The following is a 16,661-nucleotide window of genomic DNA, read 5'->3' on the forward strand; positions in this document are numbered from 1 at the left end:
GCCTGGCAAAATCGCTGCTTCAGGGTCAGCCGGTGTTGATCCAGTCCGACAACATCACGGCAGTCGCCCACGTAAACCGACAAGGCGGCACGAGAAGCAGGAGTGCAATGGCAGAAGCTGCAAGGATTCTGCGCTGGGCGGAGAATCATGTCGTAGCACTGTCAGCAGTGTTCATCCCGGGAGTGGACAACTGGGAAGCAGATTTCCTCAGCAGACACGACCTTCACCCGGGAGAGTGGGGACTTCATCCAGAAGTTTTCCACATGATTGTGAACCGTTGGGAAAAACCAAAGGTGGACATGATGGCGTCTCGCCTCAACAAAAAATTGGACAGGTATTGCGCCAGGTCAAGAGACCCTCAGGCAATAGCTGTGGACGCTCTGGTAACACCGTGGGTGTACCAGTCAGTGTATGTGTTCCCTCCTCTGCCTCTCATACCAAAGGTACTGAGAATTATACGGAAAAGAGGAGTAAGAACAATACTGGTAGCTCCGGACTGGCCAAGAAGAACTTGGTATCCGGAACTTCAAGAGATGCTCACGGAGGATCCGTGGCCTCTACCTCTAAGAAGGGATCTGCTTCAGCAGGGACCTTGTATGTTCCAAGACTTACCGCGGCTGCGTTTGACGGCATGGCGGTTGAACGCCGGATTCTAAAAGAGAAGGGCATTCCTGAGGAAGTTATTCCTACTTTAATTAAAGCCAGGAAAGAAGTGACCGCACAACATTATCACCGCATTTGGAGAAAATATGTTGCGTGGTGTGAGGCCAAGAAGGCTCCAACGGAAGAATTTCAATTGGGTCGATTCTTACATTTCCTGCAAGCAGGATTGTCTATGGGCCTCAAATTGGGGTCCATTAAAGTTCAAATTTCGGCCTTATCAATTTTCTTCCAGAAGGAATTGGCGTCAGTGCCTGAAGTACAAACTTTTGTCAAAGGTGTACTACATATACAACCCCCAATAGTGCCTCCAGTGGCACCGTGGGATTTGAACGTGGTTCTAAATTTTCTCAAATCTCATTGGTTTGAGCCTTTAAAATCGGTAGATTTAAAATACCTTACATGGAAGGTAACCATGCTGTTGGCCCTGGCTTCAGCCAGGAGAGTTTCGGAGTTGGCAGCTTTGTCATACAAAAGGAAGAAATTTTAACCGAAGTTAAAATCGGGCGCAAGTTGGGCTGGTGTTCTAATTATAGCAGCTGCTATGAAACAGGTTTAGTCAATCCTGTGAACACTATAGACAATAAACAACAAACAAAATAGCAGCGCTGTGTGGTAAATTTAAAATCAACAATTACATTCGTTAATCATGGTGGAGATAAGGACACGTTGGAGCTGAATGGATTAAGGTGAAAAAAAGGTAATATTTTAATAAAAATACATACAATGTATCAATAAAATTGATAATTAAATGAGAATTGTAATAAAATTACAGCAGATCAGAATCACCATGGAGCTGCCTTAGTTGTGCTATCCGTTTTTCTTAATTTGTGTGGACTAATACTGACAATATTGGAATTGGGTGACACCTGGATTTTTTATATGCTCAGTCCTGATGGCTGCAATGCCACATAAAATACCGCTGGAGGAGGGGGTTCTCTGGGTAGCGTCCCTTTAAGCGGGTAGAACCAAAACACTCTTGTATCCTCACCAGTATGCGGAGTCCTCAATGCTGAGTAGCAGGGCTGTGTTACCAGTTGGCAAGTTGTTCACCTGTACCTTTCGACGTGATTTGTAGAAGTCCACTAAAGATCCGGATGTAATAAGTGCAGCTCCCAGTTGATGAAGGTGATCCAAATTCAAAACATCTGACGCGTTTCGCTGCAGTACCTGCAGCTTTCTGCAGGTACTGCAGCGAAACGCGTCAGATGTTTTGAATTTGGATCACCTTCATCAACTGGGAGCTGCACTTATTACATCCGGATCTTTAGTGGACTTCTACAAATCACGTCGAAAGGTACAGGTGAACAACTTGCCAACTGGTAACACAGCCCTGCTACTCAGCATTGAGGACTCCGCATACTGGTGAGGATACAAGAGTGTTTTGGTTCTACCCGCTTAAAGGGACGCTACCCAGAGAACCCCCTCCTCCAGCGGTATTTTATGTGGCATTGCAGCCATCAGGACTGAGCATATAAAAAATCCAGGTGTCACCCAATTCCAATATTGTCAGTATTAGTCCACACAAATTAAGAAAAACGGATAGCACAACTAAGGCAGCTCCATGGTGATTCTGATCTGCTGTAATTTTATTACAATTCTCATTTAATTATCAATTTTATTGATACATTGTATGTATTTTTATTAAAATATTACCTTTTTTTCACCTTAATCCATTCAGCTCCACGTGTCCTTATCTCCACCATGATTAACGAATGTAATTGTTGATTTTAAATTTACCACACAGCGCTGCTATTTTGTTTGTTGTTTATTGTCATACAAAAGCCCATATCTGATATTCCATTCGGACAGGGCAGAATTGAGGACACGTCCTCAATTTCTCCCTAAGGTGGTTTCGGCATTTCACTTGAACCAGCCTATTGTGGTGCCTGCGGCTATTAGCGACTTGGAGGACTCCAAGTTACTGGACGTTGTCAGAGCATTAAAAATATATATTTCAAGGACAGCTGGAGTCAGAAAATCTGACTCGTTGTTTACATTGTATGCACCCAACAAGTTGGGTGCTCCTGCGTCTAAACAGACGATTGCACGTTGGATATGTAGTACAATCCAACTTGCACATTCTGTGGCAGGCCTGCCACAGCCTAAATCTGTAAAGGCCCATTCCACAAGGAAAGTGGGCTCATCCTGGGCGGCTGCCCGAGGAGTCTCGGCATTACAACTTTGCCGAGCAGCTACGTGGTCAGGGGAGAACACGTTTGTAAAATTTTACAAATTTGATACTCTGGCTAAAGAGGACCTGGAGTTCTCTCATTCGGTGCTGCAGAGTCATCCGCACTCTCCCGCCCGTTTGGGAGCTTTGGTATAATCCCCATGGTCCTGACGGAGTCCCAGCATCCACTAGGACGTTAGAGAAAATAAGAATTTACTTACCGATAATTCTATTTCTCATAGTCCGTAGTGGATGCTGGGCGCCCATCCCAAGTGCGGATTGTCTGCAATACTTGTACATAGTTATTGTTACAAAAATCGGGTTATTACTGTTGTTGTGAGCCATCTGTTCAGAGGCTACTTCGTTTGTGTTATCATACTGTTAACTGGGTTCAGATCACAAGTTGTACGGTGTGATTGGTGTGGCTGGTATGAGTCTTACCCGGGATTCAAGATCCTTCCTTATTGTGTACGCTCGTCCGGGCACAGTACCTAACTGAGGCTTGGAGGAGGGTCATAGGGGGAGGAGCCAGTACGCACCATGTGACCTAAAAGCTTTTTTAGATGTGCCCTGTCTACTGCGGAGCCCGCTATTCCCCATGGTCCTGACGGAGTCCCAGCATCCACTACGGACTATGAGAAATAGAATTATCGGTAAGTAAATTCTTATTTTTTAAAGGTACAATAATATTTTCTGTTTTTAATTGTATCTCGTGCTATAGTAGACCTAGGGGGAGATTTATCACATCTTGGAGAGAGATAAAGCGGAGAAGCTGCGCGTGTCAGTCAGCTTGTCATTTGTTTTTTCTAGCAGAGTCTGGTTGCTATGGGCAACTTCTCTACTTTATTTCTCTCCAAGATTTTATAACTCCCCCCCCATAGTTTTAGGTTTTCCATCCGTGTGAGTGCTGAACAAATGTAAGGTTGTGTCTGCTTCCTCTTTGCCTCCTCGATATTATATGTTTGGTCCTTTCTGGACCTGGCCACACCCTTCGTTCATGTCATACATACCCAGGCAAGGTGTTTCGGCGCCATGTGTAAAGCTTCATCCTAGAAACCCTCCTCTCCCCATTACCCACTTCCCAGCCCCTTGCACCAGTATCTTTTGTAAAATACACATAATAACGCTGACCTCCTCCTGGCTGGATGGCAAGGCTGCAGTCCAGAAATAATGATGTCTGATGCAGAACGTTGTCCAGGTTCCACTGCTGCCCAGTGGAAAACACAATTGATTTTTGGCCTGATTATCAGGTAGCGGTTTTTCAAAATCAGAATTGCAGAGTTACAAATCTTCCAGTTTTATTAAAGGCAAAACCTTTATTTAACCCACCGGTTTATAACTCACAGAGACAAATCACAGAGTACTACTTATTAAGTCTTGTTCCTTAACAGCTTTACTGTCACATGCTGCCCTACCTACCAGCTTTCCCCCCACATGCCACTCTGCCTGCCAACTTTACTGTCACATGCTGCCCTACCTACCAGCTTTCCCCCCACATGCCACTCTGCCCGCCAACTTTACTGTCACATGCTGCCCTACCTACCAGCTTTCCCCCCACATGCCACTCTGTCCGCCAGCTTTACTGTCACATGCTGCCCTACCTACCAGCTTTCCCCCCACATGCCCCTCTGCCCGACAACTGTACTGTCACGTGCTGCCCTACCTACCAGCTTTTCCCCCACATGCCACTCTGCCCGCCAGCTTTACTGTCACATGCTGCCCTACCTACCAGCTTTCCCCCCACATGCCACTCTGCCCGCCAGCTTTACTGTCACATGCTGACCTACCTACCAGCTTTCCCCCCACATGCCACTCTGCCCTCCAGCTTTACTGTCACATGCTGCCCTACCTACCAGCTTTCCCCCCACATGCCACTCTGCCCGCCAACTTTACTGTCACATGCTGCCCTACCTACCAGCTTTTCCCCCACATGCCCCTTTACCCGACAACTTTATTGTCACATGCTGCCCTACCTACCAGCTTTCCCCCCACATGCCACTCAGCTTTACTGTCACGTGCTGCCCTACCTACCAGCTTTCCCCCCACATGCCACTCTGCCCGCCAGCTTTACTGTCACATGCTGACCTACCTACCAGCTTTCCCCCCACATGCCACTCTGCCCTCCAGCTTTACTGTCACATGCTGCCCTACCTACCAGATTTCCCCCCACATGCCACTCTGCCCGCCAACTTTACTGTCACATGCTGCCCTACCTACCAGCTTTTCCCCCACATGCCCCTCTACCCGACAACTTTATTGTCACATGCTGCCCTACCTACCAGCTTTCCCCCCACATGCCACTCAGCTTTACTGTCACGTGCTGCCCTACCTACCAGCTTTCCCCCCACATGCCACTCTGCCCGCCAACTTTACTGTTACATGCTGCCCTACGTACCAGCTTTCCCCCCACATGCCACTCTGCCCGCCAGCTTTACTGTCGCATGCTGCCCTACCTACCAGCTTTCCCCCCACATGCCACTCTGCCCGACAACTTTACTGTCACATGCTGCCCTACCTACCAGCTTTCCCCCCACATGCCACTCTGCCCGACAACTTTACTGTCACATGCTGCCCTACGTACCATCTTTCCCCCCACATGCCACTCTGCCCGACAACTTTACTGTCACATGCTGACCTACCTACCAGCTTTCCCCCCACATGCCACTCTGCCCTCCAGCTTTACTGTCACGTGCTGCCCTACCTACCAGCTTTTCCCCCACATGCCACTCTGCCCGACAGCTTTACTGTCACATGCTGCCCTACCTACCAGCTTTCCCCCCACATGCCACTCTGCCCTCCAGCTTTACTGTCACGTGCTGCCCTACCTACCAGCTTTTCCCCCACATGCCACTCTGCCCCACAACTTTACTGTCACATGCTGCCCTACCTACCAGCTTTCCCCCCACATGCCACTCAGCTTTACTGTCGCATGCTGCCCTACCTACCAGATTTCCCCCCATATGCCACTCTGCACGACAACTTTACTGTCACATGCTGCCCTACGTACCAGCTTTCCCCCCACATGCCACTCTGCCCGACAACTTTACTGTCACATGCTGCCCTACCTACCAGCTTTCCCCCCACATGCCACTCTGCCCGACAGCTTTACTGTCACATGCTGCCCTACCTACCAGCTTTTCCCCCACATGCCCCTCTGCCCGACAACTTTATTGTCACATGCTGCCCTACCTACCAGCTTTCCCCCCACATGCCACTCTGCCCGACAACTTTACTGTCACATGCTGCCCTACCTACCAGCTTTCCCCCCACATGCCCCTCTGCCCGCCAGCTTTACTGTCACATGCTGCCCTACCTACCAGCTTTCCCCCCACATGCCCCTCTGCCCGACAACTTTACTGTCACATGCTGCCCTACGTACCAGCTTTCCCCCCACATGCCACTCTGCCATTCAGCTTTACTGTCACATGCTGCCCTACCTACCAGCTTTCCCCCCACATGCCACTCTGCCCTACAACTTTACTGTCACATGCTGCCCTACCTACCAGCTTTCCCCCCACATGCCACTCTGCCCGCCAGCTTTACTGTCACATGCTGCCCTACCTACCAGCTTTCCCCCCACATGCCACTCTGCCCGACAACTTTACTGTCACATGCTGCCCTACCTACCAGCTTTCCCCCCACATGCCACTCTGCCCCACAACTTTACTGTCACATGCTGCCCTACCTACCAGCTTTCCCCCCACATGCCACTCTGCCCGCCAGCTTTACTGTCACATGCTGATCTACCTACCAGCTTTCCCCCCACATGCCACTCTGCCCGCCAGCTTTACTGTCACATGCTGCCCTGCCTACCAGCTTTCCCCCCACATGCCCCTCTGCCCACCAGCTTCTCTATCACATACAGGTTGCCCCTCTGCACACAAGCTTTTCTCTCACATGCTAGCTCTTCCCTTGCATGCCACCCTTGCATGTTGTTTCACATGCCAATACCTTCCCACTAGATTTTCTTCCAAATGCGCCCTACTGCCACCAGTTTTTATTACACATGTCCCCTCTGCCCCAGCATTTCCCTCAGATGCACCTTTGCGCACCATCCTTTTTCTTATATGCCCATCTGCCTGCCAGACTTACCTGTGTCCACCAGTATGTGCCGCATTGTCCTTTCTTACCTTTTTATCACCAAAACCCAGGAACCCCTGCAGAAACCGGATTACATTGGTCAGAGCAGCAGGAAGGAAGGAACCGCCCTGGCTCTATGTTCATTGGGGGTCATTCCGAGTTGATCGCTCGCTGCCTTTTCGCAGCACAGCAATCAGGACACTACTGCGCATGCGTATACACCGCAATGCGCAGGCGCGTCGTACGGGTACAAAGCGGATTGTTGCTGGGCGATGGATTTAACAAAGAATCCATTCGCACAGCCGATCCCAAGGAGATTGTCAGGAAGAGGGCGTTTATGAGTGTCAGCTGACCGGTTTCTGGGAGTGGTTGGAAAAACACAGGCGTGTCCAAGCGTTTGCAGGGCGGGTGTCTGACGTCAATTCCGGTCCCGGGAAGGCTGAAGCGATCGCAGCGGCTGAGTAAGTCCAGAGCTACTCAGAAACGGCAAAAAACTTTTTCGTCCCGCTCGGCTGAACAGGCGTTCGCACACTTGCAAAGCGAAAACACACTCTCCCGTGGGGCTGCTAAAAGTAGCTAGCGAGCGAACAACTCGGAATGACCCCCATTGTCTGTACTGTAAGCCTCAGATAGCCGAGATCATCCATCAGCAATACAAATCTTACTACATGGGATATGGGGCGGATGAGACGCTGGCAGGGGCGCTCCCCAGGTTCCTGCCACCACGGCAGCTCCTCAAAGGTAGCACCGGCCCTGGCCCTATCTCTCGTCATTAGGCGCCTAAGGTATTTTATTGTGATCGGATTAGCACAAGCTATGGAACAGTACCAAAGGGTAAGCACTACTAGCCTGTTACAGAAACTTTCTGTCGTACTGTAATAGGAATATTTTTATACAGTCATCTCTTAATATCAAGTTTGACAAATGGAGAGGAAAAATAAAAAATCCAGGGTGGCCGCTTTGGGAGTGTGAGTGTTTCCGTCCTCTAGTATATCTGCTACCCTGTGTATAATGTAATGTTCTGGCTGCATATGCTGTTATACAGTATTCTGTCCTGTTCCCTTACAGTGCTAAGGACCACAGCCTCGTCCCTGCAAAGCTTGCTTATCTCCACTGCAAATCCCTGACCGGTGTCACCCAGAAGTGCCGCAGAACGTTACTGGAGCCGCCTGTGACTACACTCAGTATACATCAGTTTCTGCAGCTCGTGGCGGCCCCTTTAGTGGTATGTATGGGACGCCGCCAAGACGCACTAATACACAAGTAGCACGGCATAGGGGAAGGAGCCAACTGCCCACTGTTACACGCGTTTCACTTACTTTATTCCCTTCTTGTCTTGTTTATTTATAGGTAACGGAGCAGTATGTGTTTTACATATGTGACTGTATAAGCCCCTGTCATGTAACCCTCATAATGGGTCATTGCTAGCCCTGGGGGCGCCCTCTGCGTCAGCTTTACGTTACGCCCCCCTACCACTGCTGCTTAGGGGTGGGAACGACTATATCCATCCTCCTGGGACTGCGTGGCTGTGACATCATAGCAAAGCGCCGCACTCCCTGCGTAGCACCGACGTGGAGGAGCAGTAGACAGCAGCTGCACATGTATTATGCCAGCGACGGGTCTTCCATGTGGGGGCGCTGCATAGGGCATTAACACTGGATGAGTGACTTTGTTATTCAGTGGGTTAGGCGGCCCCTAACTATTGGTACCCTAGGCAACTGCCCAGGTTCACCTACTGGTAACGCCAGCCCTACTTTTATATTTTGCTGTCCTATTGTCTCTGCCCCTCTCTCTCCTCTCTGCCACGATGGGAGGCCAGCTGCCTTTACTGTAGGCACGGTGGTGGGCAAGCAGGCGGACCGTAAGGGCCTGATGTTGAGTTGAAGAGGACGCCTGTTGGCAGGGAGTATCTGGCAGGCGACGTAGAGGCTTAAGCGTCTCTGTCGCATCTACACTTGTGACTGTAGAAGGGTAACTGTGCTGTAATGGGGCGTTAGTTCAGTGCGGGCGTGCTGACGCATCGGCAGGCTGTGCTGGACATAAGCGATAATATATATTTGCACCCAGGTCAGGGCTGGCGGGAAAGCAAGTGTATGGATTGAGATTGCATGCTCCGCAGGGTGCGTACAGCTCTGCACATTGGGTGAGTGTATGCAGAGCAACTCGGCAATCTGACTCCAGGAATATAGCGGAACCCTTACACAGAGCGCTTTGGTTGTGTGGATATCATAGACTGATACTTGTGTCTCCTGTGGGTTTCCAGGTTGAGGCTTCCGGTGACCCAGATAAATTCACCAGCGTCCACCTTCAGCTCGGCCTACCCGTGGTCTTCATTCTCAGCCAGCAGGAGACCTACGAAGCTGACAGGGAGACCGCAGAGCATGTGGCCTGGCAGCTGCGGGCGAGAGCCGGCGTGGCAACATTACTGAGGTAGTGTTATAATTGTAGCAACATTATATGTCCAGGGCTCTGTCTGAAGTCTGATTACACATCGCAGTGTGACTTAGCTGTGTCATCCGAAGTCTTTACGCCCTCAACACACGCTAGTAAATGGGTGGGGCAGAGAGTCTGTGCAGTCTTACATTGCTTAGCGGTCTGACCGTTTTCCTGGCAGCTTCCATGTCCAATATGGTGTAAGGCAGCAGATCCGTTTAAGGAAAGTCACTCAAATTGTATTATTATTATTATTATAGATTTAATTAGTTTATTGTACATGAATATATGGTCACAGTAGCAATAAATCCAAAGCTCCAATTTAGCTGTGGAACGAGCCATTTTGCAGAGGTGCAAAGTTCCTGCAATACCCCTCTAAGCTCGGCTTGTGCCTCACTGTTCCATGGACTATCACCCCACACTTTGGGCCTGATTCACATTTGCAGTGCCCGTGCTCTGTAGTCCAGCATACATAACTTTCTGCAGTTACGGACGACTTGTGCACTTCTCAGCCACTTGCAGCTGAGTGGGTGTGAATGGGCGGTAGCTGGCCGCTTGCATGTAGGATAAGTCTTCTGAGGGCGTGTGGTGACCGGTTAGGTGGAATTGCGAGTCAATGAGAGCCGAGCGTACGCAGAGATCCATGTGATTTCAGACGGATCTCTAGCAGGGCTGGTGCAGGCACACGTTAATAGAGATGAGGGCAACTTTCACAAGCCAATACAAAGGGACGGTGCGGTCGTATAGCTGCAGCCAACTATGTATACAGGGGAAGATCCGCATTTATTTCCGGGCACACAATGCGGGCGATTTGAGCGCAACTCTGAATCTGTAGTCTATAACTAGAGCTGGGGAGACCGCGGCCAATTCGCTGTTCTGTGTGTCTGGCTCAGAACTCTTTTATGGTCAAACAATTCTCCTGTAATGCACAGAACGAGGCAAAGGTTTTGCGGAAATGTGTGTCTAATAGAAAAGCCAGTGCAATGTGTATTTGGATGAATCGGTCGTTTACAAAACAGGTTGGCAGCTAACGTTACAGAGAAATGTTATAAACGGGACAAAAAAACTGTTTTACATTCACTGGAGCTGCTTCTGGGGCCGCTATAATCAGACTTTCACAGAAATTGCAAAAGACTTTCTGACATCTGATAAAAAGTAACATTGACCCCAGAAAAGTTACTATAGAGTGATCATTATATAACAGAACATTTCATTCTTCCAGGGAGAAGGCCGGGGTACACATTCCTCCTGATACCAACGTGGCTGTGAAGAGGGCAGAGGAAGTGAGTATGTGTTATGTATCTATCTCAGCGGCGCAACACCCCGTAGCCGCTAACCCCTCCTGCTGCGGGATTTAACCACGGGTTGCGCTGTCTGTTTGCAGAATGTGCCGGTGAAATACTTTAGGTTGGAGGAGACCCAGCAAATCCTAGATCTCATAGACAAGCCTAAAGAAAAGCAGACTGACAAACCGGAAGAGGAAGCTGGCGACCCAGGTATTGTACAGCACAAAACGTTCCCAGGATCCTAGCAGGTAGACGTTACACCATGCAGGTGTGGCATCCCCCAAACTAGGAGGTAGCGGCAGACTTCCTGTACTGGAGGACCGCATCAGCGGTGGCAGAAAAAGGTTGGCAGGGAAATATTTGTTTGTAGCTGGATATATCCTTTCAGGCTACATGTCATGAAAGTCACTTTAGAACACTGTAATATTTAATTTTCCATCTATTTTTAAGGATTTTTTTTTGCGTTTTCCTCACCTCTTCCTTCTTCGGGCTATGAATGTCTCCTGTCGTGTAGTCTTGGTTGAATGAAACATTGCTGCGTAGTTATTCTTTGTGGGATCCACAGTCACATGTAAATATTTAGGCTCTGCATACTTTCCTTACCGCAGAGGTTGAGGACGACGAGGTAGCGCAGGCCGTATACAGGCACAGACACCGCACCCTGCCCTTGCAGCTGGTACCGGAGCTGACAGATGAGACTTTCAAGACGGTTTTCTCCAGCCCCCGTCATACAGCGGTCCTCTTCTACATGAGTTGTAAGTTCCGAGACACGTTCCTTCCCGGAGGTACAAGTCCGTCTGATGTGACAGTGTAAATACATGTCAGAATGTTAACCTTTAGGTTAATCCTGGACTAGCAGAGTGTATACATCATTGTGCTAAGGGGCTCAGAGATGGGTTGTTAGTGAGCACTAAATGTATCTGTATAATGGGTTTTATCATAAAAGCTTGTCTGCTTATTTCCCGCTCTCTTATTCTGGCAGCATCTGTCTTTCTCACGTTTTCTCTATATAGCACTCTCTGTCTCTTTACTTTCTCTCTCTCTCTTGCGCGCGCTATTTCTCTCTCTGGGGGTCATTCCGAGTTGATCGCTCGCTAGCAGTTTTTAGCAGCCATGCAAACGCATAGTCTCCGCCCACCGGGGAGTGTATTTTTGCTTTGCAGAAGTGCGAACGCCTGTGCAGCAGAGCGCCTGCAAAAACATTTTGTGCAAAACAAGACCAGCCCTGTACTTACTCTTCCTGTGCGTTGATTCTAACGTTGGTGGGATGGCTTTTGACGTCACACACCCGCTCAGCGTTCGCCCAGCCACGCCTGTGTTTTTCTAAGCACTCCCTAAAAATGGTCGGTTGACACCCAGAAACGCCCACTTCATGTCACTCTTCCTACGTTGTGCCGTGCGACTGAAAGCTTCTCTAGAACCTGCGCAAAACCACAAAGGGCTTTGTACCCGTACGTCGCGGGTGCGCATTGCGGTGCATACGCATGCGCAGAAATGCAGATTTTTAGCCTGATCGCTGCGCTGTGAACAACAGCAGCTAGCGATCAACTCGGAATGACCACCTCTGTCACATTCTATATTAGTCTTCAGACACTATGGGGGGTATTCAATTGTTTGGAAAAAGTCAGTTGGGTGTGTTTTTTCCTAATAGGAAAAAACAGACACCCACCCGACTTTTCAAACAATTGAATTCTCCCTCTTTGTGTGCCTCTGTCTCTGTCCCGCTCTCTCTCTGTCTCCCTTGGTCAGGGGTATCAGTGCCTGGAGAGAGATAAAGTACCAGCCATTCAGCTCCTAGCTGCCATTTTTCAGACACCCGTATTGTTGCGCTATAGCTCTAACTGCTTTACCAAGGCGAAGCAGGAAGGAACATTGACGAGATGTAAGAACATCTCGTTTGCTGGAGCTGGGGAGTGAAAACTGTCCCCTCCTTCAATCCCCGCTAGAGCGCACAGGGCACATGCGCGAGATCTCACTACTCTCGTGAGAACTCACATGCGGCCGGCAGCCGGCACAGACAGGCACAATGCTGTCGCTAGCTGTGATGTATGGGCAATGGGGGTCATTCCGAGTTGATCGCACGCTGCCGATTTTCGCTGCGCTGCGATCAGGTCTCTACTGCGCATGCGTATGCACCGCAATGCGCACGTGCGTTGTACGGGTACAATGCGGATCATTGCTGAGCTATGGATTTAACGAAGAATCCATACGCACAGCCGATCGCAAGGAGATTGACAGAAAAAAGGTGCTTATGGGTGTCAACTGACCGTTTTCTGGGAGTGTTTGGAAAAACGCAGGCGTGTCCGGGCGTTTGGAGGGCAGTTGTGTGACGTCAATTCCGGCACCAAAAAGACTGAAGTGATCGCAGCGGCTGAGTAAGTTCAGAGCTACTCAGAAACTGCACAAAATGTTTTTGAACCGCTCGGCTGCACAGGCGTTCACACACTTGCAAAGAGAAAATACACTCCCCCGTGGGAGGCAACTATGCGTTTGCACGGCTGCTAAAAACCGCTAGCGAGCGATCAACTCGGAATGAGGGCCAATGACACCTGCAGCTGTGGAAATCGATAGGTGTGGGAACGACCAGTGCATTGCCCAGAATATCAGTGTGCCATCTTGTAGATAGCAGCATCGATATAGTCAGGGATGCATCACGCCCCTGTAACTGAGCACACACCGCCGCTGTAATACATGGCGGAGAAGCGGTATCAATGTTTAATACATCTACCCCACAACCTGTAACATGACAGTTAGGAGCTGATTGGCTGGTACTTTGGTATTTTATCTCTCTCCAAGCTCTGATAAATTTGCCTCTCGCTCTCGCACACACAATGTGTGTATTCGTGTGTCTCTCATTCTCTTCTGGCTTTCCATATTTTTTCTTTTCCGCGTATCTGTTCGTTATGAACATACAACCGCACAACACGACACGTGTGCAAACAGAATGTTCATCTGACCTCATAACAGAGAGCGCCAGGAGCGGGACGGCTGGCCACTTTGGGAAGCACCACTACACAAGTGCTCTGCATAAGCGTCTGTGGGATTGTGTGCCAAGAGGGAATTGCGCGTAGAAATAAAAGTATAGCCCCAGTCTGATCTTCACCACCACACGCGACGTGTAACGCTTGCATTCACATATCTCGTCCCGCAGCCTGAAGTCCTGCTGTGAGGCTCAAATGCCCATTAGAAGACAGTCCATGCCTCGTAGGAAAATTTGAGCACAGGTTCAGGAATTCCTCTCGCCTCCTGGGCCGCCTCCTACTCTCAAAGTAATTCAGCAGTGTTTCAGAAGTGGGGGTGGGGGATTAAGCCTTGTTTAGCCCCTGCCCCAACGATTGTGCTTCATTATAGTGATCAGCAAGCCTATCCAGTACCATTGCTGAGGCACGAGGCACAGAATTCACACGTCTTATACAGTGACCCATGACGTGTAATGGCCTGTCTCCTGCATGCTGGTAATAATTGTGCAGATTTCCTGGAATGACTCTGTGCTGGAGACAGTGTCGGACAGGGACATGAAGGGCCCGCCGGGGGAATGCAGTGATAGGGGCCCATACTTAGGGGTGTGGCCAGCCTACACAGGGGGTGTGGCCAGCCTCCACAGAGGCTTGAAATACACAATAGTTTAGTGCAGAGTAATGCAACATATCTACCATGTATAATACAAGTGCACAGTCTGGAACCTGATCCCTAGAGGAAGGAGTGGGCCCTCAGGCAGTGGGGCCTGCCGGTGGTTTCCCCTGTACCCCTATGGGCCAGTCCGACCGTGGGTGGAGACAATTAGGGTCAGAACTCCAGATCAAGTTCCTGCTCCTTCTGGGATAATCTACTTTTCAATACTCTTAAGGGGCAGGAACATCACAAATATTGTCGTTTAATTATGTTTTTCTCCAGATACAACAAACATAGTAGTTTTGCTTTCCGCTCCTATATAATGCTGTCGCTCTGTGTGGAGAGATTTTAGGCAGCAGCGTCTACAGTAGAAGTCCCTACGCGATGTACAGACGAGGAAGGATGTCATTACAGTATCATATAGAAAGTTATATTTCGGTTCTAACTACCTTCTTATTTCAGGGCTACCTGTGTCATTGACCGTGCTGGAGTCATTTTTAAATATGGCGGAAAAATATAAAGGTGCGTAATCTGTTTGTTCTTTTACAGACCAGTAATCATTCACCCTTGTAAAGAGTAATACATGTCGTCACACTATCGTGTGTATATTTTACCTTCCATTTGAATAATTCTGTACATATCGATATACAAATAAACACTATATTACACACACATTATATAGAACGCTTACACAAACAACGCTTTCCTTCGCTTTGGGAGCCTAAAATACTACAGGAGTTCATTGATGGGGGCATGGCTGGGCACCTTGCACCATAAGGTCCCGCCATCATGGCACAGTGCCCTGATTTGCTCCTGTATGGGAAGTGTATGGGGCCAAAATGACGCAGTTCTCTTAGAATTGAGTCAAATTGGCTACGCACCCTCCCCACAGACCTGCAAATCATCTCCTAATACCACAAGGGGCCTGGGCTATGATTGTGTGCAAATAAAATTTGGTCCTTCAGGGGAGTTTCCGGGTACTCAGAAACCCTCCCTGTGTGTGCCACTGAATCAAAGGGTCACCTCTGGGGATGAAGAGGCTGATTTTGTCTGTCTGAATGTTGTAAAATTGGCCATAGATTTTAAGCTCAGTGATGGAACCCTTCGTCTAGAAATGTAACCACTGATTAGCCGCCAACTAAGATTAGTAAGAACATGAAATATCCTGACAGGAAAGGGGGTAACTTGTCTGCAGTTACCGTACTTGATTTATTATCTTCATAATAATGGCTTCTGCGTATGACGCCACCAGTGTTGAGCGTACATGTCAGATTCCTGAGTGAACTATGACACGGTCATACTTCTTACCTCCCGGAATAGGATTCCGTTTGGATTTTCCCTTTCTTTTGCAATCAGGAATTCATCGTCATAGCCTTCGGTCTACTTTCAACAAAATGATGACATCGCTACATTCTCCCAACCTTACAATAGGTTTCTTAAAGTAAACATTTAGCTCTTATGAAAGTATCGGAGGAAGCTGAGCTAGGAAAGGATTTTGCGATCTGCTTTTCCAGCTGTAATAACATTGGTCTCCCTTCAGCATGAACTAAAACCTAGGCAGAGTCGTTATTTCCAGTAATTAATGCACCATAATGAATGTGTGCTGTCATCGTGTCTGAGAAAGTGCTCTTAGGATGTAGATGTTACATTCATTGAGTGCACTCATGGTGTAAGTCAGTCCATTGATACCACATGTGACATCGGCGAGAACTGGTGGGCTTCTATATGACGCAGGTGCAGAATTTCCAGTATTTCTCTATACAGCGTCTGTACTTCGTTTATCTGACGCATATGCACGCTCTTTCTAATGACCCGTCTGTTAGCTGTAATAGAGCAAGAGGAAATTATATTTCTCAGTGATTAACACCGTTATACATCCACTCTTCCACCATTATTGCCACTGGTTGTTCCAACAATTGCATGGCCCTAAGTGGGTACTGGTATCATGCAGTGTAGGGACTGCCGATGGGGCTCAGCAGCTTACCATGTGTTTGCAAATGCATGCAACAAGTATCTCTGAATGTCTATCATCATATTGCATACCTCCCAACATGACCCTCTCCAGGAGGGACAGAATGCTCTGCTCCTGGACTTCCCTCTTACTGTATGATTGCCATCACCTGTGCTGAAACACCTTTCTTATCCATTAACCTGTTCAACACAGGTGCAGACAATCATAAATTTAAAGAAAAGGCCAAAAGCAGAGCATTGTGTCCCTCCTGAAGAGGGTCATGTTGGGAGGTATGATATTGTTTTCAAGTATTGTTGCAAGTACTATTTAGTATGCTAGGGGACACCTTGAGGGGGAAAGCCACCCCCCTTTTGATTTCTGTTTGTTGTGACCCCTCCCTTGCATGCACCAGATAAGTGCTGCCAGATTGAGCAGCTTTCACTGCGTCTGCAGTTGTGAGAGGCGT

At 48.7% G+C, this 16,661-nt stretch overlaps 1 protein-coding gene across 3 annotated transcripts in view; it reads left to right on the top strand.

The window, feature by feature from the left end:
- The window catches only part of TXNDC16 (thioredoxin domain containing 16), a 107,959-nt gene that overhangs the window by 49,793 nt on the left and 41,505 nt on the right, over nt 1-16,661 (top strand). For all 3 annotated transcript variants that reach the window (XM_063948399.1, XM_063948398.1, XM_063948397.1), the window contains 6 exons: nt 7,982-8,138; nt 9,177-9,343; nt 10,569-10,629; nt 10,731-10,842; nt 11,241-11,387; nt 14,707-14,766. In XM_063948399.1, coding sequence (XP_063804469.1) covers nt 7,982-8,138; nt 9,177-9,343; nt 10,569-10,629; nt 10,731-10,842; nt 11,241-11,387; nt 14,707-14,766 — 704 coding nt within the window. The remainder of the gene's footprint in view (nt 1-7,981; nt 8,139-9,176; nt 9,344-10,568; nt 10,630-10,730; nt 10,843-11,240; nt 11,388-14,706; nt 14,767-16,661) is intronic.

The sequence above is a fragment of the Pseudophryne corroboree genome, chromosome 12 (genome assembly GCF_028390025.1).
Source record: "Pseudophryne corroboree isolate aPseCor3 chromosome 12, aPseCor3.hap2, whole genome shotgun sequence".
Classification (NCBI taxonomy): Eukaryota; Metazoa; Chordata; class Amphibia; order Anura; family Myobatrachidae; genus Pseudophryne; species Pseudophryne corroboree.